General features: G+C 46.5%; 1 protein-coding gene across 1 annotated transcript in view; it reads right to left on the reverse strand.

The window, feature by feature from the left end:
- Positions 1–24,003, reverse strand: part of LOC131261964 (AF4/FMR2 family member lilli-like) — a 138,616-nt gene that overhangs the window by 114,233 nt on the left and 380 nt on the right. Inside the window, exon 2 of the mRNA XM_058263845.1 lies at positions 18,019–20,229. Coding sequence (XP_058119828.1) covers positions 18,019–19,020 — 1,002 coding nt within the window. The 5' untranslated portion in view covers positions 19,021–20,229. The remainder of the gene's footprint in view (positions 1–18,018; positions 20,230–24,003) is intronic.

Genomic DNA, 24,003 nt, shown 5'->3' on the forward strand with positions numbered 1-24,003 from the left:
GTTTGTAGAGTGTGCATTTTCTCCATTCATGTTCTACCACATATGCAGCCGGTTATTGCTTCATTCGTTAGCTCCTTCCTGAAGGAAAACTCCATCCGCAAAACATTTGGTGTTTGGCCAACGGATTGGGAAACGGATTGTGTTGATGTTTATCCATTTTCCATCAACTTAACTTGTTTCATTTTTAATTAAGGAACACATTAATTGTGAAGATGTTTAATTTGCTGGAACAAAACGAATATTCCAACTACAGATACCTCTTTCGGCGACCCCTTTCGGGCGACCAAAATCAAAATTAAATTCATGGACAGTATAATTTTCCGATGGGTTTGCAGTTTCGATTATTTCCCTTTACGGCGACTCTTCTCCTCCTTTTTCTTTCTTTGCAAGAGTTGTGTCAATGCTTTGCACCAAGCGAAACTACCGAAAAACCTGACCGAACCAAACGCACCACCACACCGGAATATCGCGGAACGGATACGACTCCATTTGGAATTCATTGACTTTTTGGCGAAACGGCTAAACACAACACGTTCAGGGTACGAAATTAAAACCGGCTTTAGCAGGTATAAAAGGACGGAAGGGTGAGAGATAGGGGGGTCAACATACATCATCTTGAGGTACGCCGACTCAAGCGAATGAGCTCGATTCGTTTTTCTACGCACGGTTTTCCTATTTTTAAATTCAATTCCAGCGAATACCTTGCAAATACCATCTGGATTTGTGGAAAATGTCATGGATTAAAATTTATGACCAAATTCATACTGCCAAGGCCAAAAACACGTTTTTAAAAATCACACAAAATCTAAGATGGATAATTAAGTAAAAGGCACACGAAAAATGCGCTAATAAAGGCACATTATCATACTTAACAGTTGTATGAGAAATTCGTACGCTATTCTTGGAAAATATTTCAAAACAAGAATAGAATCGATTAAATAAAAAGAAAAAGAATAGATAGAAGCGTTTTTAACGAAGCTGTTAATCATGTTTTTAAACGAAAGAAGAGATAGGTGATGGAAACGTAATTTTTATTTATTCAATAGATACATGAAACCGCTAATACCTAATAGAATAAAAACTAGCAGAAGCGTAAAGTTTTGAAAAAATAAAACCAAATATAATTTATTCGATGGATGAATGGAGCCGCTAAACGACGTGGTTAAAAATAAAAATCAACAGTATAAACAAACTTTGTTAACTAACGTGGTCGTGAGACAGTTTGCCGACAAATTGCGACAGGTGACAATTAGTTAATAACCAATTCGTTCTTCGAGCCATCGTCATTCTGTTGGAATGAGTGTTAGAAAATTAAATAAATTTTGGAACACTGCGTCGCACGACTTCACTGAAAAGTGAAAAAGCTCCAAGAAATTGCATTGAGTAAAACCATTTTCCAGCAACATTTTGACTAACTAAAAGCAAATAGAAACTTCCAGTGCTTCAAAAGCAAAAAACCGAAGCGGTTTTCCTTTTCGCCCACCTTTTGCAGCGATCGGAAGCGCAAACTCTGGGTGCATCTCCGGAATCGACGAGGTGATGAAACCGCAGGCAGCAGCAACCGGAACCCAACAGGTCGTCGCGATCGACACGGGAACCGGTTATCTGCTCGCCTCTGCAGGAACGTGTCCATTGGTCGCACACGACAAGTGCAGCGTGCAGCGCGCAAACTGCAGCTCGTGACCGTGAAAAAGGCTGCCCCCCTCCCGCACCCAGCCACATCCCCTCGCGGGGGAGGGCAGAGGAGAGCGTGGGGAACCGCAAGCAAACAAAATGGCCAATTTGATAGGGAAGACAGACGGAAGGACCGAGAAGAGGTCGAAGACTAAACACCGGCGGCCGACGGTGAAGGTCAATCGGTCGCGCGGGAGAGGAAAGGCCAGCACGAAGGGTTCGTTCGTGGCGTCTACGCCGAAGAACGGGCGTCAAAGCAGGGGCCAAAGATAAAGCGAGCGCGGGAACGAACGCGAGAAATGCATGGCGGAAGAAATGGAGCTCGCGCAAGTGCAGCGCGCATACGCAAACTTACGCCTTTTAGGAAGGCGCAGCTGCGTCGCCGCAAACCAGTGGTTCTCAAACGGAATCGATTTTAGTGCTGGATAATCAATGTTTCTAAATTCATCTCTCAAAATAACCAACATTGTAACCTTTCTTAATTAAAATTCTTTCAAGGAGATGTTGAAACGAATTCTGGCAACGACCGCTGAAAAATTTGAGTTGAAATTCAGTTCAGATGCCTGCTAACCCCAATCAGTCTCTGGCCCGATCAAACGTTTTTTTGCTTCGTTTTTGGTGTCCGAGTATAAGAATAAATATTCTAGATTGATAACGAGGGAGCGCGAAAATAAAGCAAGTTCAAGCGAAAAAAAACCGGAAAAGAAAACACGATTACCAAACCATCTTATGATCAACGAACAGTTCCAAAATAATAAATTATGTTGCCCGTTTCTAAGATGTTATGTAATCGTTCCAAAACATGTCAAAGAAGAACGATTAAAATGTTATTTTCCATCAGCCAACGACAGCAAACTGTTGTTAATAATATCGAATAATATACTTATTATTCGAATTGTCTGGAACATTAAAGTAAAAGGAGTAATTTAGGAGTAACTTAACTAATTAAATTTATAGATTAATATACGTTCGAAATTCAATGCTTTCATATATCACATCAAACAGGCCTTTCCAAAACTGACGAACGCACGATCCTGTTCATAAAACTAGAATCCATATTTTCCGGAACAAAATAAAACATGTTGTTGTCTTGTCTGTGGCACTTCCTCCATCTTCCATTCGTTTCCTCGCGTCGACACAACAGGAACGTGCCACAAACAGACGGTCGTGTTCCAACAGATGGGCGCACCGGGCAAAGAGAGGCAGACATACACACACACACACACACAGATGGCGCCCGTCTGTCCGTCCGGCTCAGCCGGCGGGCTCGATTCTCGGCGCGCAAACAGGGACCTGTCTCACCTTGACAACTTTATTTAATCACCGCCTGCCCACCCGACCGGCGCACCGCCCCTCCCGCGGGCAAACAAAACGGCCGCCCCCACGCCCCCCGCCCTCCGCCACCCGATGTCGTAGCGCTGATAAGGGCCCATCAGCATCACGCGAACGCGATTGACCACTTGGCCGCGCGTGATAATGGTGTGTGTGTGTGTGTGTGTGTGTGTGTGTGTGTGTGTGTGTGTGTGTGTGTGTGTGTGTGCTGATGGCGGCTGTGTGGCGTGGCAAAATGCCGACCAAGCACGCTCTTCCGCCGTCTGGCTATGCGTGCACCGACGCTCGAGGATCGAGTACCGTTTCCGGGCGGGCGCAATAAGATGTGGCAAAAATGTTGCAGCGCAAAGTACTCGGAGCATGTTGATGGAAGAGAGTTTACAACCCGTGTTTGGGGATTTGGGGAGTTAGAGGCCGATATGCAACAAACTAAACCGATTCCAATGTGGAGCAAACAAAGTGTCACAATTTAAAAGTGCTATAGTCTTCTGATAAATCCACGCTAAATATTTGAAAAAAATAACCCATACCTCAATCAACATCTGCTAAAATTCACAAGAAGCAATACTGGTTTCGTTTTCAAGTTTCGATGTGAAATCTTATAGCATCCTGTTCTAAACACTCTAAATCCAAGAATTCAATAGTTTCTAGGGCATTTACCTTTTGGGACATCATTCTTAAGATCTTAAGCAATAATTTAAAGGAAAAACAACGTATTCAAAATATCTAGAGTGGTCCTAACCCCTTAATATTCTAATAACCATGTGGCGGCTTCCTGTGGATTCTTCCACGATTTATGAACATGCTTTTAAAATTTGAATTCACATTCCGCCGACCTTCGGAAAAGGGGGTTTCTTAGACGAGCACTCCTAAGACGTCAATTTATAGGACAGTAGGTGGATGGTCTAGACAAAACACAGTCGGTTCGGACGAACTCTAGCCATCCGCGTGCACAGTTCTCTGCCCCCACTAATAACCCATCATCATCCCCCGTCCCGCGATCACACACACACACACACACGCACAGATGGCGGCATTTGCGCCCCCGGTGTTCAATTATGGGCAGGTCTTTTCGTGCAAAAATAACACCCAACGGGGCGGAAGCGGCGGAGTCACGCGACGCGACTCGGAAGCAGAACGCGCGCCCGGGACGGAACAGAACGGGATCGGAACCGCCGACATCACGGGAACGACCCCACACACCAACGGCTGGACGGATGCCGAGCCGGCGCCTTACGGACTCCATCATTAGGAAAGGTCGTAAATGTGAATGCCGGGTCCGCCGCTGAGTGTGTGTGTGTGTGTGTATGCCGTCGATCGGCGCGCCGGCGGCTTTGATCGAAATGATAGACAGGAAGCGGGAGAGAAAAGCAACAACAACAAAACACAGGGAAACATCCAACACAAGAACGGAAAAGCAGACCAGCGGATATAATTTTGAATCGAACGCGACGACCTCCGCGGGAGAGGTGGAGAAGGGCGCGGGACCGATCATCAACATGACAAGATCAACTAAAGATACCCATCAACAAGTTTCCATTGTGTCTTGTTACAAACCGACAGCCGGTTCTCCGTTCTACGATTCTTGGTCGCCCTTTCGCTTTCTTCTTGCGGCTTTTAAAACTGATCACCCAAGAGCATAAATAAGCTGTAGCTTAGATTGTAGTTGCAAAGACTTTTTCATTTCTTTTTCAAAATTATGTTCAGAAGATTGGTGAATTATTGTGGTAGATAGGTTTTAAAAATCAAAAGCAACATAATAAATTGGGAAACATCATATAACATTTGTTTTGCTTACCATGAAATTACACTCAGAATGAATGATCAAAGATAAAATCGAATCAACAAACGTACCTGTAAAGAGAAGAACAGAAATTCATAAGTTAAGTGAAGTGAAGTAAGTGGAAAAACAAACAAACAAATTAGAATGTGGATCCAATAGATAAAACAGTACGTAGAAAACCATCAAAAGAAGAAAACAAACATAAATGGTAAAATGAGCAGTCAACTTGTACGATCCTTGATGATGATCATGACGCTTCCCAACGTACAACGCGCTCACCCTCATTATACGTTGGTTTTATTACTTTTCTTCTAATTGCGTTTAAGAACCCAATACTTCAACACTTGCACCCTGCTTTCTTCTGGCGAGGAAAAGTGACAAATTTGGGTATAAAAAATACAAAAGTTCTCACGAGAAGGGAAAGTACAAACAAAAAGAAAACAAATGAAAAAACTATTCGAGCACTAAAGAGTCGAAAATGACGAACCAAAACCATCACACATCGCGGTGAAGAGAACTATTTTCAAGGGTGCTGATGCAGAACTGTCATCGAAAATCGTTGAAGAGTTGTGCAGGAGTTGTGATTGTCGTGTTTTCTATTGCCCTCATTAGAAATTACAACCTGAAAGGAAAAATAACTCAAAAAAAAGGCGTCAACCAAAAAACATATCAAACCATTCAACAAAAATGAGAAGAAAAAATGCAAGTTACCGATTCAGCGCACAACAAAGATGTAGAAAGGGGAAATCTGTTTCAAGGAAAAAAAGGTTGAGAAAAAGAAGTTCTAAAAATCTCTTTTCTTTCCCAATGTTTGGTTAAAAAAACATTAAACCCTCCACGTAAAGGGACTATGGAAAAAACAACTCTTGGAACACGTTGTTAAGCCAACCAAAAAACCGATCCCGAAATTTGGGACTTGAGGTAAAATTAAGATGAACCCCTAAAGTACACACACATATTCACACAAGGGAAGGACCGAGAACCTCGCATCCCAATCCTTCATGGATTCGGTGGTCGGACGATGGAGACAAAGCAATGCTGTACTCCCCCGTCGTCGTCATCGTCGTCGTCGTCGATTTCCCCCCGTTTAACCTCCTACTTAAAGGCATCTTTCATTCTTTTCCGCATGGATGGCCATCCCGCCATCCCAAGGCGCGCAGCACACGAACAGAACGAAGAAACCAAAAACGAAAGCGGCCGTAAGAAAAGCAAGCAAGCGTTGGATCGGTTGGCAGGCAAACGATCTTCCACAAATGAAGCAGCATAACAAAACCATGGCGAAAACGGCGGAAGAAAAACCACCACCCTCCTCCCGCCCCGTTCTTGTCCGCAAAGGGGGAACACAGCACACCATATGTGCATGCGCGGACGACGAAATCGACCGTTTTACGAGCGCGGAGCCCAACCTCTTGTCAACCACGTCGTCGGATGTGGAGGGAAGAAAACGACAAGTTCTACAAAAATATCGGAGACTGTCTGGTTTGCGAAGCAGCAGAAGCGGGGCCAAGAAAAACCCGATGCACGATCTCTCACGTAGACTAGCGCAACGAGATCTTCGGACGTAGTCCGAAAACTGCACACTACGATCCACAACACATCGCAGCAGCTAAGAACTTGCCTGCATCGTCACGGGAAGTATCGACCGACTGAAGCTGACTAAAAAACAAACGTGCGTCTCATACAAGACTGAGCAATGAAAACAGAAGAAAATGTTTGTCAAACTACATTTTTGGAAAAGTTTCCACAAACAACTACATTTCAATGTTTCGCAATTAAAGTTCAAACAACACACGAGCTTGAACATAAAAAAATATAACAAAACCAAGAAAAACCACTAAGATCACCTTGATATTTTGAAATATGCCAAAAAAAAGATGTTTGAAGCCAACGAATCAAAGTTTAGATAACGATAATAAAATCGTAAACCCAAGGCCATAACGTTCCAGAACCTTCCAACATGCCCGTATGCAAATACAGGTGATCCTTGAAGATGAGGAGCAATAAATAAATTGAAACCGGTTTATTACTGACGGAGATTTTCTAAGGTGATCAAGAAGAATTTATCGAATGGCTACATTTAACTTGTGTCTTCAATCATGACTAAAATATTGTAAAAAAAAAAGAAAAGATTTGTCAAAAATAATGTCCAATCCACCGGATATCGCAAAAATATTGCTATTCAAAATAAAATAATAATATGAGGTTTCACCGATTGGGACCCGTTCATGCATTAACTTTTGGAATCTCACACGTAAACAATTGATTTGCCTCTTGCGAAATATGGATCATTTTTAAAAACCCGGTTCTATGGGTAAGTAAACTAGGTTAACTTAAAAAAAAAACAACAACCATGACATAAAACTGTCGCCGGTTTAGCAGTTTCAAATCACATTCGCATCGGACATCCGAACGGTCAAGCCCAGCAGCCGGTGAATCAAAGTACCCGGCCGTTTTTCCTTGCAGTTTGGACACACACACATGCGCGCATAAACAAAAAAAGGTTATGCTGATAACAGCGCCGCCGTGACGCGGAGTTCGCGAAACACCGAGCGACACACTCTATGAATTGGAGGGACAAAAAACATACTATTAGCACACCATGGAGGGAGGGAGGGTTGGATGGCAGGCGGTCTGGACGGGCTGAAATGCGGCCGGGTGCGGTGACGAAAAGCGAGGGGAAATCAACACAACAGGGGTTAAAGAGGTCCCTCTGGCAGACCGGTTTGGTAGTACCCTTCTTCCACGTTTTTGATCGTAATTCGTCTGTCTGTTACGCTGTTTGACCGCACCGTATGTGTGCATGTGTTTAATTGTGTGTGTGTGTGCCGATGAAGATTTTTTTTTCGCTTCTTTTAAATGAAAAAGGGTCGGTCATCGGTCTCGCGGTTCAGCAGGATAGCCTATACACAAACGCGCGCTACTCCATGCCGTCTTCTCTTTGCGTGTTTGCGCGGCGGGAACAACGAAAAGAACAACAAAAAGAAAACCAAAAACCCAAAGGAAATACACACACTCATATGAACTTCGAAGTAAAAACGCGAAAAGGTAGAAAAAGAAAAAAAAAAGTGGACGAAAAAGCGAACCGAACGAAACCGGAGAGCGCGACAAACAGCGCCAAAAAATAGAATGGGAAGCAGAAGAGGCGAACGCCGGGAAAACGGGGAAACAAGTCCACCGGGGTGGCGGTGTTCTCCAAAAACCCCGTGAACAAAACAGCATCGGATGGAAACGCAGCCGCGGCGGCAAAAGGAATAAATAAATGAACGTACCAACACACACACACTCGCGGGCCACCAAACAAACGCCGAAACCGTCGTGGTACGAAACGCGACCTCCAAGAGCGAACAACGATAGAAAATAAAATTAAAACAACCAACAACCAAGCGACGAAGCAAAAAGCGGTAAGAAACGAAGAAAAACACTACGCGAGACAAAACGTCCGTTGAATGTGCGTTTTTTTGAGGCTGCCTTTTTTTTTGGTGCTTCTTCGCATCGCCTCTTGCTCGCGTCATCGCGTTTCGCTGTTGGCCAAAGTGCATGGACGGCATTAATGGCGGGCGAGCGCGGCGCATGCAACTTATTCCTCCTCTTCCCCTACCCCCCGACAACATCAAACCCTTTACCGCAACCCCAGCCTTTTCGAATGGGCCCAAAAAGTGTGAGAAGCATCTCTTCATTCTGGTTGGTCAGATGCAAGCTCCCCACGTTCCGGGATGGATCGGGCTCGTCAGCCAAACGATGAGGTCGGCAAGCTCGAGTCGGGAAATTCTGTGTGGCAGAATTTTTGAAGATGAACTTCAGAAGACGCTTTTGGAATCGAAAGAAAAAATGTCGAAGAGAAAATATCAAACACAACAACCCACTTGAGTTAAGTTTTCTTGATCTACCACAAATACAAATTATCGGAAATTTTTCTATAAAGATAAAGTGAGTTACATTGAACGGGTTAGTTGCATTTTCTTCCTTGCAAATGTTTACACGATTTTGTATTTAGTCTTCTACCGACTATTCGACCGATAAAATCATCTGTAGAAAGTACACAAGGTGTTATTAATATTATTCAAATTTATTTTCCTTGTTAACGATGGGTTTGCATCACACATTATAACAAGTTAAATACGATTGATGAGTCGATTTTGCTTTTTAAATAAAAATCAACTTTTATTCCGAACAATAAAATTGCATGAATGGAAAAGTAATGCATCAAATCGTGATGCTTCAGACACTTGTGCTGTTTCGCTCCACCATAGGAAAGCGTCGAAAACAGATTGCCGAACCCTGTGCTAGACGATCTCGCACGCTCCGCTAGCTCACCGGCAGTCAGACGGCCTAGACTAGACCCGGCGGTGTTGTGCGCGCGTTGTCGCTCCTAGACGAGAAATCCCACATTTGGTGGCCCCCGAATGACGCAGGGCGGCGAGGGGTGGGGTGGGTTAGTGATCGCACGATCGGGATGGATGGTGGCCGAAAACGAGTCGGGTCGCAACGCCGACGAAGCAAACAAAACTGGGGGATGGATGGCCAAGGGGCGAAGAGTAGAAAACAAAAACAAAAAAAAACCCTCTACCACGGCAGACACCACACACGAGCGTATTTATATCTCTGTTCCGATCCGCGAGCGGCGGCAGCGGCGACGGCAACGTCCTCCACCTAACCCACACCCCGCCACTCTCGCTTTCTCCCACAACGACACGTCGTCTCGTCGGTGAGCTGCTGCTGGAGCACGGTTTATGACCGCGAACCAAACCCGGTCAGTTCAGGGGAGGATAAAAGGGGAAAGGGGCTGGGACGAACAGTGAAATCCAACGGCCTCGCGAGATCTCTGGCAATACTCTTCCCCCGGCGTGCATATCAGCGCAAGGTTTTGTGCACGAACAGCATCACCAACCTGTCTTCTCACTACGGATGATATGGATATTCTCACCACTTCGCAAACACTTCGTGCACTCGAAACTCGATTCCCACGCGAGACAAGTATGTCGTTCACTGATTATTTAATGTCAGGAGGAATGAAACTCATCGAGGAACACAATATGTCAAGAAAATATTTCAAAACGTGTCAAATATTCCATTGTTCAAAGCTCACCATCTGAGCTGAACTCATCATTTGAAGCATCAGTTGAGCTCATGTAGCAAATATCGAAATATCTTTACTCGATCCACGAATCATGTTGGTTTTCTTAAAGAACATAGAAAATACTCCCACCAACACCAACATTCGACCACGTCTTCTGTCAAATTCTGTCATAAAATACAGCATTCACTAAACTGACTCACTCACAGTCTTCGCCAAACGTTGCAAGGCATTTTAAATGTAAGTGGATGAATGCGAATTGATAAGCGACTGTGATTAACGAACCATTACAACAAGTGTGTAATGTGGCAATAATAAAAATGTATGTATCGTAATTTCAACAAATTTACCACGATTCACGAAAATATAACCGATTCACCAAAAATATTCATTTGAGTAATACCACAAAACGTAATAGTTTTTAAACCACAAATAAATCACAACTCACATTGAATTTCCGAGAAATGCGAGATTGGAGTGCAATTTGGAATGGACAAATAATTCACTAATCGGATTGAACATTAAACTCTCCGATTTGTGCGAAACCATTTTCCTGCAACCGTGACTCTTCGTCGGACATAATGCGGTTATAATCGTGCCACAGTCATTTCAAAACTATCACTAAAATGGAAGAAAACAACTAAATAATATCAGTTACATCAACAGCCCAACTATCTACTCTATTTTTCACCAGTTCAAGCAAAGATAATTATCACAAAGAGAATAAAGCAAAACGGGAATTCACGGGGAATGCGATAGCAACGTATTTATTTAACCCTATTTTAGTCTGAGAAAACCAGGGAAAACCATAGCCAGTAACAAATAGATGAAAACAACCCGCCGTCCATCCGCATCCAATGAGTCATCGCAGTTTTCTGCAGTTCGCATCGCTTTTCAATTGCCCGCGACACACACGACAAGCGGCGGTAAAGGTTAAAAATAGGCAATTAGAAATTGTTTGCACTATTAGTCAACATCAACCGGCCATTCCGAAGCCGGTAATCGCGCATTATCGGGCTGGTCAAATTTCTAACCATTCTCGTTCGAACCAGGCGCAAACGAACAAGAGGTCACATCCAAGTGCATCTTTCCTCCAAGAGTCAAGTTCAACCTCGAGCAATGATATGCGATTCGTTTGCCACAAAAATGGAGGAATACATTTTTGCTCGCTTCTCCCTCCCCAAAGGCATTTCCCAATCCAACGGTTTCGGACGAAGAAACACGGGAGGCGGGAGGTGGTTCTAAATTTAGCCAAAATGTGTGTTTCAAAAAAACATTCCATCCGACCCCCGTCGCTCCCAGTGTGGCCTACCTTCCTGCCCCCCCCCCCCTATAGGGACGACGAGACAGCATCAAGTATCAACGAAGCACCGTTTATGTATGCCTTCTTTTTTTTTTGCTGCGCGAACAGATCCCACCATTGCGGGACGCGATCGAGCGAAGACGCTCGGCATGGATGGCGCGCAAAACAAACAAACCGAACGCGATGAGAGAATGATCAAGAAGAGCAAGAAACAAAGAAAAAAAGATAGCGAAGAAATTAAAATATCATTCGGAAGTGAGTGAGGGAAATTTGCAAAATAAAACCCTCGAAGGTCTCGGGAGGAACCGTTTTCGTGCCGGACGACAAACACAGAAAACGCAGCTCGATGGCGGCGAAAAAAAATGGCGAAAACGTAAGCAAATATGTGTACAACCGCGAGCGCAAATGCATTGAACCGCGTCGGTCCGGCAGGCGCGCGCGGGTTCGGGGCGCGTTCATTTGCAAGTGAAAATGGCGACATCATCACCGAACCAGCCAGAGCCAGCAACAAGGATGGACGACGGCTACACACCGGACGTGGCGAACGCTTTCGGCTGACGTCAGCAAAACGCGAGCGAGGGTGAAAAACATCTAGAATCTACGCAGGGGAGAGAACGGAAAACAAAACGGTTCAACGTGCGAATGGCGAGCGCGGATGATTTGGGGCTGATTGGAGGGAAAGAGGCACGACGGAAACCTTCGAAAGGGATGTTATAGACATTGACATCTGATACCCATTCAAGTGGAACAATTTTTGCTGGGAGGCACATCCTAAACCAAATGAATTACTTATACAAAACACTTCATGATCATGTTGCATCTAAACGAAAATAGTTCCAATATGAAGTGGAAAACAGTTAAAATTCATATAAATTTATCCTTTCTCCTTAGGATTGTCCTTAGGAAAAGAGTCCCTTGAGGAGCATTTTTCTTGACCTAAATCACGAAACTGTATCACATTGTCTCAATCCGCGGCACAATGACTTTCTCAGCATCCCCCAATGACCTACTGTCACCTCAAGCTTATTACCCTCTAAGAGCGCGAGTGTATGTGTGTGTTTCATTTGTTCCGAGAAAGTAATTGAACTCCCAGTGAAGGAAAAACACTGAACGGCCCGCCCCATGACCAGGCGCGATCGGGACACTTTTCCTCCGTCCTTTCTCAACGCAGATTGCCGGCGAGATCGATTGTATGTGTGTGTGAGTGATCGAACTCGTCGTGGTTGTTTTTATGCGATGTTTATTGAATTATGTTGTCATAACCCGGCCCTTGTCCGCGCGCGGTTCGTTGTGCATTCCGGAACCCCGTTGCAGGACGGGTGTGAGTTACTGTTTTCCCCGGTTATTTATTGCGAACTATTGTTGCGTCTACGGATGGGAGGTCGAGGCGTCTGCGCACCATCACCCCCCGCCAGCGTCGGGTTCGGCGTCGCAGCCGAGAGCGAAACATCTTGGGCGTCGACGAGATGGACGCACTATGCTCCGCGTACAATGTAGGAACACACAACCCCTAAAAGCAAACAACGGCTCCGGGCAACAATGTAACAAACCGCCGCCCGGGTTGGTGTCGATGGCGGCGCACTGGCCTTGTCTAGGTCGGACGCACCCCGAATGACCCCGAATTTGAATCGTAGGTCTCCGAATTTGAATCGTAGGGACCGGTGGGAGAGGGAGGGGGAAAGAGGCAATGGGTGCAACTAACAGAGCAAATAGCAACAACCTTTCCGATACCGTTTGATCACCTCGTTTACCGTACGATTCATCAGTGGAGACACATCTTTTTATTTATTTTCAAGTCAATCTGAGGTGAAAAAGTAAATGTAATCTGGTTTGAAGAGTTTGCAAATTTTGTGAAAATACGATTCCAAGAGTAAGGAAAGCCTTGGAGAATTTAATTAAAAAGTCTATCAAATACCAGTTGTGAGCGAAACGGTAAAAATTATTGACGAGAAGTGAAAATGTGATGCAATTCCAAAGATTATATTCCGTAAGTTAGCCAAAACCTCGTTACTGATGTCATAAAAACTTCTTCAAACTTTGAAAACAAACTTTCTTACAGGGCTACCGATTTATTGAACCAATAATGTGAAAAATAACAGTGAAAACCTTGATCGATTAGCGTTATTAAACAAACCGCCCCTTTTGCTAAATCGCATTAATAAACAAGGATTAATAAACACAACAATGGTCTACGATCTAATAAACAGAGGAAAACAAATGCATAGCTTCACGCAAACCAAACATTAACATTGGGCAATTTCAATCGGGAGAGGAATGCAAAAGCAAACCACTTACGCACAGTGTGCCAATATCTGACGAAACTGCGAGGGTAATTAGCTTTCCTATAGCCTTCAAGGGCCAGATCGGCCACTAATCGGGCATACCCGTTCGTTTATCGGTCACGAAAGGCCGGGAGTGAATGAAATCAGTTCGGAAATTCGGAAACACTCCAAATACTAATCGATTCAAATAATGCAATCGTTGATCGATTGTTTCTTGATTGCTCTTTTGTTTGTAAAAATGGTTCAATCACGTGAGATTGACCGTGCGTAAGGTCTGCTTCACATTTGATAGATGGTCGATTGTGAGTTCTCACCAAGATAGCAAGGGATGGGTTAGAAGTTCTTCATTTAACTAATGTGTGTTAAATTCCACCACGTTATCCAACAATTTAACCTCTTTATCTACCTCAACAATGGTTCGACGGTTTCACCCAGATGCCGATTTTTATTGTCGCCCACTAACCGCCCGTCCGCGCGATGGACCTCGACGCGATGGGATTTTCATTGCGATTTCTCGCGCTGCACGTGTGGGAAGGTATTTAGTAGCCCCCATTACCGTCCCCACCGCCTCATCTCATCTCATCTCCCTCCTCACAATATTTTCAGTTTCACACATCAACAAACAGTCTCGTGCTTCATCATCCCTTCTTTCGTTCGGCACGCAAAGCGGAGACGTGCGGTCTCGGGAGAGGGTAGAAGGAGCGGTTTGAGGGAAACACAAACTCGGTGGAAAACTAAAACCCACCCTAACTTCACCCCCCAAAAACAGCAATAAAATGGGTAGAGGCCGCATTCGCGTCCCCATTGGCTCGAAGAAAATAGGCAAAAACTTTTGCTCAATAAAAACAAAAACATTCCGAACTGAATGCGCCGACAACGGTCCCCTCACCCCTAACCCATCCCCTGGCCAGCCACACCAGCCCCACCGTCCCGGTAACCCCGGTATTGACCGACCCATTGAAACGCGCCAAAATCGGTCCGAAGGTCACGACACGACTGGGCGCACACGCTCCACCAACCCCTAAAAAGCCGTTGCATTTGCCAAGCTCGGTGGTTGTCAATGGCCGGGGGAGTGATGGAGATGGGCAGGGTGACTCCAAATTTAGATGCTTCGATAAAACCGACCGTTAGAAAGAGCGAGAACAACGGTGGGAGAGGTGGGAAAATAACGTCAAATGCTCATAAGAAAGAAAACACAACTCACAAAACACCGTTTGGCCACATCGATTGCAACCCCCTTTGGGCTTGGGTGGATGTGTGTGTACGTGTGCTTCGATGATAGACGACCCTGAGGGCCGCGGGGCAATAAATCAATTTTCTGCGGTTTATTTGTTAAAATTATTATTTGCCACGATGTTCGCCGTCTCGCAAACAAAAAAAACATCATCCCTCCGACGATCCATCAAAACCTTTGATTTTTAAAGTATTCCTCTTTTTTGCACCGACTTTATTGCACCACCTGATTATTTATCGGAAAAAAGGGGGCAAAAAAGGCCACCACGAACGTCCGGCTTCAAAAATTAGATAAATACAAATTCGCATACCTGAGTGCATTCGAAAGAACTCTCGTAAGACTATATTCCGACCCGTGTTTATTTCATCAAAAACCAACATGACGATCGTATTTGTTGGTCTAGCGACACACTTCATTCAACGTTTGCACGGGAGTGGGATTTGATCAGCACTCTACTGAGGAAAATAACATCCCCCGGAAAGTGGAAACTACCTTCTCCGCCAAATGTCACGTCGAATCATTCACGAACTGAATTGGCGCGTTAGAATGGTGTTTATTTGCATTAAGTTTCCGTTGGCGAAATTTGTGCAACATTGCAATCACAGACGATGGAAATGCAACGCCAAATGCAGGAAAAGCGAATTAACTCCAAAGGAAAAATGAATTAACTAAGTGAAACCATTAGGGCGAACTCTACTTAACACATAGTGAGTTTTAAGCAAAATGTTACTATGATAAAAACATAGAAAAATAGGTTACGGAGAAAAACAAATAGCAAACTTTATACAGAGTAAATATAAAGTCCTAAAAGAAGACAGCAGTATGACCAAGACGAACGATTAGAAGAATATTCTTCTCCGCTAGGGAGAACATCACGTAACGAATCTACATTACGAGTGAAAAAGCAAGCAGTGCAAGCTGCCTTTCACCAACATACCGCTCGGTCTGACCATTCAATCAACAAACCGTACGGACTTTTACCAAACAAACAACATGCAACGGGCGTCGTCTGTCTAGGTTTCTTCACGTTTTCCTCCTACGTGTCCTCTCTCTATCACTCTCCGGCGTCATGAGTCAACAGTTTGCAAAAATATTTGCGCGTATCCGCGCCCCGTAATCGGCAAATTACTCCCGCATTGATAACGGTAAGGTTTGTGAACGCAACCACGGACGCTTCAGGTTCCGTCGCTTCAAGACGAACATTTTGGTCCGCGATAAGCCCCGTCTGGCTGGGTTATGTCGGCTGGCTAACTCGATAACTGGACAGTTTCAAACGTAATATAAGCAACATTGTAGAGGGCAACGTAAAACAAAACTTGTAATGAACCCATGGAAATGACTAAGAACATTCTTAAAATAATCTTCTTATGGTTGGTCAAGAAGAAGTTATAAGCGAGACTAAAAATATGCCACCAAACGCCAGGACAAAACCCCCGAAGATGTTATCGAAGTAGTACAGAACACTAGACGAAGTAAGGCCAACAATTTAATCTCATTGTTGTACAAAAAAACCTTTTCACGATTCCATCCTGAAGCAGCTGTGCGCCATCAAGGTTGAGCCTTGTCTGGTTCGGAACGAAAATGCCGCGTATTTTCGGCTAGGTTTGCTTGATAAAATCGGACAGTGCGTAATAATTGTGCCTGGCAGAGTTAGCGAAAATTTAATCGCCCCCAGCTGTTTCCGTCTTAGATTGGGTTGCAGCTGCAAAGTTAGGAAGGGTCTGTTAATCTTACTGGAGAAAGGGGGCACGTACATTTGAGGAAAAAGCTTAGCGACAAGCTTGCGATATCAGTTCAGAGGGGGTGCTCGTTCGACTTTTAATAGGCCTAATCCAATTATATACTAATGATAAATATAGAAATAAGCAAGAAGAAGTGTCGCTTTTACATAAAATATTTTTGTAGTTTTTTTTGTGGAAGAGCTTGGCAAAAACAGATAAAAATAATAACACACTTTTTGAATATAATGTTCAAACAAATGTTGTGCCGTCCAAATGAGATGATACAATTTCATTGCCCGGCTATCGGCAGGATGACGACACTTCATACAAGAGGCTGACATCACAGTAAGACTAAATAACGTCAGCCAGTACCGGAAGTTTGAGCACTTACAGGGACGCTAAGCTACGGTTCTGTTCTAGCAAAATAAATCCAAACATGGTTCTTCGACGACAAAACTGAACTAGAACTCTTGAGGAACGGGTGCGAAACACAAAGAGAAAAAGGCACCTACCAAGGGAAACGAGGAAGGATCCATGACTATTTTTTATCGATTACAATTTGCACAATGCAAGAAAACCAATTCGAAGGAAAAAAGTATTTTACTAAAGATCAGACAAAAAAATGTGACATCTCAAAAAGATTCACAAGAGGCCTTACGTAAGACATAAAATTCATCGGTCTTCATTGAAGGAACCTCTTACAAAAATTAAAGTGGATGTCACTTGAAAGCATGAGTGACACGCTGGGAATTGAGTACGGGGACTCACCGAAATTTCGAAACGCCGAAGGCGTGTGTTTGTCTCAATCGAAATGTGAAAAATCTTTGCTGCAATTACGAAAGTGTTTCTTAAACACCCTCAACACCGTTTGTCACGTTGGGGTTAGAATTTGGAAGATTGATGTCTGATGCATTTGTTCGACTTTAGTCACTTTCCTCTCGCTGCTGGAGAAGAAGGCGGAAGTACTATTGTGACGAACTTTCCTTCTTGGCCGAGTGGAAAGGGTGTTCTTCGAAACCGTTTGCTCAATCTGCGGTTTCATTATACCCACCTCCTAAGTGTCGTCAAATCAAGTTGCACACTTGAACTCCGTCATCAAACACCCCATCATCCTCCCTGGGGCGGGCGTTGGTGCGCACCCGATGGTTATAACCATCCGCCATTCATGAGGGAGAGTTGGTGTAGCAAAACTGAGCGTAATTACATATTTGTGCATAAGCGCACATATGCTAACGATAAGATAACTACCCTTTTCTGCCAAACTGATTAGCGGCTGAGCAATTACGTATTTACTTTAGCCACTCGCACTCTGCCGCTCTTATCATCTAACGGTACGCAATTCGCAGTACACAGCCTTCGACGGGGACGATTTGCGTCATAGTGGCGACGAGACACGACGTAGACGGAGCGTGCGTACTGATAATAATCATGCCTTCATCTAGCAGCTCGAAGTAGCCGAGGAGTATCAGCCTGATGTGGTTATCCTAACACCCCGCCGGATTAAATTGTGGAAATATAATGTTTTATCCAGGGCAATAAATTGCATTCATAAATTCTACTTTTTGAAGGAAGGAACCGACGTAGGTCCTTAATTCCAGATAAGGGACTTGCCTACCTTTTGTCGCGCGTAATAGAGCTCCTGGTCGCATTCCTGGTCCGGCTCCATGTCGCGCTCCTTCGCCCAGATGTTCTCCAGCAGCTTGGCGTACTCCTCCCGGTTCTTCTCGCCCTCGTCCACGTGGATGTACAACGCCCAGTTGCTCGAGTTGAACCCCCAGTGACAGGTGCGAATCTCCTGCGGTTCGTGCTGATGGCACACGAACTCCTGCGGCGTGAACATGCCGCTGCACTTGCAGCACTCGATGCACGCCGGCTCATCGCCCGCACCGTACAGCTCCGGCGTGAAGATGCCCTCGCACTTGCCGAAGCACCGATGGTACACGCGGAACGCCGAGTGTCCCCCCGATCCGCCCATCTTCAGTGCGGTCCGCGTGCGGTGCTCGAACTGCTTGTGCAGCAGCGCACTGCAGAGCCGTTCCGCGTTGGTGCGCGTGATCAACCCGCACGTTTTGGCCGTTTCCGGGATGATGCGGGCGCGCTTGAACTCCTGCAGCTGCTGGTCGGTGCAGTTGTACAGGTAGATCATCAGCTCCTGGATGCTGACGTTGATCTGCTCGAGGGAGAACTTCTCCAGGATGTGATTGAAGATCTGCGGCAGGCAGAGGCGCATTTCGCCACCGAGCAGGAAGCAACCGATGCGCTTCCCCTCCAGTATGGTCATCTGCACGATGCCACAGTCGGGATCGGGTGTGGTCATGATCGGCACCGGTGGCACGATCGTGGTCGTTAGCCGCTGCGGTTGTTCGTCATCCACTGACGTACCGCTACCACCACCGCCACCACCTCCCCGACCGCCACCGTAATGGCCGCCGGTACTGTGGTGAAGGTGTAGATGGGCCGGTACATGGTGCTCCGGTGTGTCCGAACGCACAACGATCGAGCCGGCCTTGCTCGGGTGCACGAGGGACAGACCCGGCCCGTGCAGACTCTTGGGCGCCGTGTCCTGGTACGTCTTCAGCACCGAGATGACGTGCGGCGGTACATACGTTTCCGACATGTTTACTACTGGTGACGTCTTTGACGTGCACACGATACGTTCCAACTGCTTGTGAACTGCTGTGCTGTTCGAGAGGACGAACTCTATGGATGCTGCGATTCTGATCCGTCGTCACACGCACTCACTGCTCATTCACGTACTCACTCCTCCATTAGAAAATATCAATTCTTTTTCAGCGGACGGAACCGACCGTATTAGGGATAATTTCCCCCTTGATCCTTCGCTTCCTCCTCACCACTTTTCCGAGCCCGGTGAGACGTTTCACGCAACGTTACGGAACTATTTTCTCACTTTCGCACACGTTCGCTCGCGACGTCGTCTTCTTCCCGGTTTTTTTTCTCTTCTCACGCTTATCTTCTGCTCACCAGCGCGTGCACCGCGGACTCACTGCAAACAACGGCGTGAGAAGAACATTCACAGCATCTCATCGCATCCGCGCATCTCTCATATCTCATCGCTCCATCATCATCATCATCATCATCAGCTCGGCCGGTGGAGCAGTGGCAGCAGCAGGGCGCAACGGAGGACCACGACGACGGTGGCGAGTGGCGAACAATTTTGGCGAGCCATCTTTAATTTTTCATTAGCCACACAAATATACACACACGCACACACACACACACACATAAAAGCGCGCGCGCACACACTTTTCGCGAGCCCTGGTTTGCTTCCTTCACTTCCGCAACCCCCTTCTGCGTCAACCACTTCCACTTCGTTTTCGATCCGATCTCTTCTGGGCAAACCCTTTTTCTTTCACCACCGTCGCACCGGTACCGCAACCGGCGTCGCCGACACCGCCGTCGTCGTCGTCATAGCCACCTTTTCCACCACCACCGACACCTGCGCCACCGTGGCGTCTCCGTCGTACGGTACCATTTTCGACCGAAATTTTACTTTTTCTTCGATACTTTTTCTAATTTTTATTTCTCACTTTTCTCCTCTTCTTTTAATTCGCGCTACCCCTTCTCGCACTCTACCGCCGCCTCCTTCGCTCGGCAAATTTTCCACACACTCCTCGGCCGGCCAGACCGCCCGCCCGCCCGCCCGCTTGGGGGGAGGAAAGCAAACACTCGCGGCGCACACACACACACGTACCCGTACACGTCGCGCACTCGCGTCGCACTACCTTCGCTTTTCCGCTTCGTACACCCTGCTCTATTTCTCTCTCTCTCTTTTCCTCGCTCTATCGTCCGCTTCGCGCACCGTTTCCTGCGAAAAATGCAAAAAAAAAGTACGTGAAAAAGATGAAATGACCCGAACCGTAGGTGATGCATGTACGCAGCAGCCATCTTCTGGCGAATGCGTCCTTCCGAGCAAAAACCACCGAGAAGAGAGGCGAAAAATAACAACACAGCAACACAGCAGCAGCAACAACGTCGACGACAACCGCACACACTTTTCCCCCGCAACGCCCTTCCTTTAGCGTTCCACCGTATGCAGCAGCAAACCAGGTTTTATTTTTGAACTTTGCTGCGTGGCTCGGACGGTGTGCGGGTTTTCCTTCCACTTTGCAAAGGATGTCCACGGACCCCGAGGAAAGCGGACCGCACACCAGACGCACGTTACGCGCGTTAGCGAGCGTTAGGCAGCGCACTAATTTTACCGGATCCAACTGACGCACCAGCCGTAACATTGTAGTAGGCTTCATTCCTGTGGTTACTTTAATCAGGACTTTTTGAAACGTCAGCTTTAGTGAACCCTCGCTTTGGATTTCACAGTTTCACAGCCCTTTTAATTTTATTCGGGTTTATATCTTCGTCTTTGGCATACCAATCATATTTGGTGTTACCTCCCCATCAAGGGCTTACTAGACTTTTTTTCCATTGCGTGCGTGGAAAGTCAATCCTCATGCATGTGTATATTTTCAAAGTTTGTTGATGGCCGTTCCAACTAAAAAACTTTAAAAAATGTTTGTTGATGACCTGTTAGGAACCCATAAAGTGCCTACCATTGCATTATTGTATATTTACAACTATTTAACCCCCACTACTAGTCCCTTGCCCTGAATATGATAATGCGTCGAACCACCCCGTCGGATTTTCCCTTAGTAGACGGTTTTTGCTGATCCTTATCAACTCGGCCACCATTTTACCACATGGTTGCAAATGGAACCCCACCGGCCAATCAGAGGAGTATCAGCGCAGAGTAGTAGTGGAACAGGATCGTCCGCCATCGCCAATGCGACGAACCGAACCTCGTTGATTGGCGGTCTCGGCAGCGACCCCGATGATGAAGTCTGAATCCCTTCATTGTGGAGGAATTTGAAGGTAGCATTCCATCTCGCTGAGAGTTAGCGTACTAGAGTGCTCTGTTAGTGGGGCACAAACATCAATGGCATAGGGTGAAACATTGACATCACTTTTGCAGCAGCGGGTAACCAGTTTTATTTGCAGTACTTTTGAGCAATGCGCACGTTTGTTCACGACGGAAGTCGCTTCATCAAACACATTTCTGCTACTTCACTACTGAGTAAACTCAGATACAATGTTTACTATAATCATCATCACCATCAAGTGCTTTGATCCCTGTACAGGATACAGCGGAAAACCCGAACTGGACCAAGTTCAGCTGCAATTCATTACCACACGAATGTTGAACGATGTACCGAAGACACAGGTGTACTTGGGCGTATCATCCAACAACCTTCTTGGTAGATGAATTGTCGTCATACATCTGCGAGTTGCTGCGATATTGTCAGATTGAACGAGACAAAGTTCCGACGCGGGTGCGCGATAGCACACCTTTTGGAAGGGAAGGTGGTGGCGGTGGTGGCCGGCACACGTTAACAACAACATGAAAAAAACCCTGATAAGCCAGCCAACAACCTCCCAACCAGCACAATAGCGGAGAATGTCGCGCGCGCAATTCATCTCACAATAAACCGCGGATGTAAAGGGCAAACCCGAGGGGCCCGGGAGGCGGAGGGAGGGCAGCGCGCACTTACGCAACTTGAGGTTTATTACAATGGTGTACCACCGTATGCACAAACACCGTCGTCTCGCCGTCACTGTCTGTCTGTCATCCGCTGCGCGGGACTGTCTCGCGCGGGTCGGGAATCGGTCTGTCTGTGACTGCCTGACCCTCCCCCTCGTCACCCGTAGCGCCCAACCACACCGTGCTCCACAGTCGTTTGCCAAATAAAGTGAGAAAAGGAAAGAGAGAGTCTCTTTCGTGCTCTCTTGCTCGCGAAGCACCGGGTTGAACGGTTGACGAGACGACGGCGGGGTGGCACAACACAACCTGTCGTCTCACACCCAGCAGCAGCCTCCACTCTCTCTCTCACCCTCCTCACTTCTACTGCCACATACAATCCGGTGGACTCGAGCACTATTGGCCTTCTCTTTTTCTCTCTCGCTACCTCGCTCCAACGCTCACACAAACAACGGTCTCGCGCTCTCGCGGTCTCTTCAAACCAGAGGAAAGGTATGTCTCGTCCCGACCGGACGTTCTCTTTCCTACTGACATGCACTCTTCCTTGACAGCACAGAGGGTGGCTGGGTGGACACGGAGTGTGACGGGGGGGGCTTGTAAGCAGATGCAGACCCGCGCACCACACGCCAGAGGCAACGGTTCGGGACGACACGGGAGCGTGGTGCAAGAGCAGACGGGTGACGCGAAGAAACATTTTTGGCAAACGCGATCTTCTTTCTCCCGCTGCTGCGCTTCGCATTCGCTCGCTGCTGCGCCGCCCGACGTCTTTCCGTTTCCTGCGGACGAACCCGGCCACCACCACCACACCACCCTCTTGCTTCCGACCCCTTGGAGGTGTTGCGGACCCTTCTTATTTTCCCTTTTCGCAAGCGAGCGCGTTTTCGGACGGATGGATTTGGATGTGCGCTGCCCGGTGTGAAGCGCGAGTTTTCCCAGCGAAACACGCACGCGGCATCCAACTCTTCTGCTCTTGTTTTCTTCCTTCTTGTTCTTCGTCTTGGAGCTCTCCTATTGGTCTTTTGTTTCTTCTGTTTGTTTTCTTTTTCCCTGTGTTGTTTCGACTTGCCCCGGGTTTGCGTTTCGTCCCGCGGGCTGCTGGCTGCTGGCGACACTACACACTTCTGGGGTACCCAGGGAAAGCGTGCTCTGATGTTCGTCGTCGCCATCGTCTTCATCGTTAACGTCGTTGCGCGCCTACTACTTTGAGATGATGTACACACTACGGTGACTAGGCGACTTTGATTGGTTTGTGTCGACGAGAGCCGCGAGCTCGCAAGGGCGGTTGTTGCTGTTGTTGTTGCCTTAGTTGAGCCGCCGCCTTACGGGCATCCAAAAGGCACACGATTGCCGAGTCTCGCGACAGACCGACCGACCGAACTGAAGCTCTGCTCTTATATATTTTACATGTGGAGTGGCCTGGTGTTGTTGACCCGCGTCTTACAATGGTTTAATTTTTTCGGATGGACTTTTTTGCTACCGAAAATGAACCCCGAGAAGAAGCTGTGGCCGAAATGGACCATGTTTGCTCTAAAAATGGAGCAAGTTGGTCATATTTTCCCCAGCACAGGTGTCTAGAACCGACCAAACCCTTGCGTACCCCCAATTTTCCACCCACCGTGGGGTGGTGTTTGCACGTTTGTGTGTGATTGCCTGGAAAAACGTCACCAGTGTTTCCACGGGAAACGTGGAAACCTTGATTGCTGCAATCGATACACGAGGAAATTCTGGTATTCATCCTATTTTCCCAGTCTATCGTCGTATTTCACGGTGCTGCAAAAACGGGAATTTTTCGTGGATTTCCCGCAGGTTGCAACAAACCAAAAAATGGATAGAGGACCGTCGTTTCATTTTTCGTGGCCTCTAGTGTGCTTTGCTCTGGTTTGCGGCTCATCTTGTTTCGATCCGCGAGACACTCAAGACACACACCGTCACTTTTCCATCTCGTGCACTCTTGCCAAACAGTGTGCCATCTATTTGGTGTTTAGGTGCGCTTCGGTGTGTATTTTTCTTAGCTTCTTCTTGCTGCCACCGCCGCAGCCGCCGTCGCTTTCT

Source organism: Anopheles coustani, chromosome 2 (genome assembly GCF_943734705.1).
Source record: "Anopheles coustani chromosome 2, idAnoCousDA_361_x.2, whole genome shotgun sequence".
Lineage (NCBI taxonomy): Eukaryota > Metazoa > Arthropoda > Insecta > Diptera > Culicidae > Anopheles > Anopheles coustani.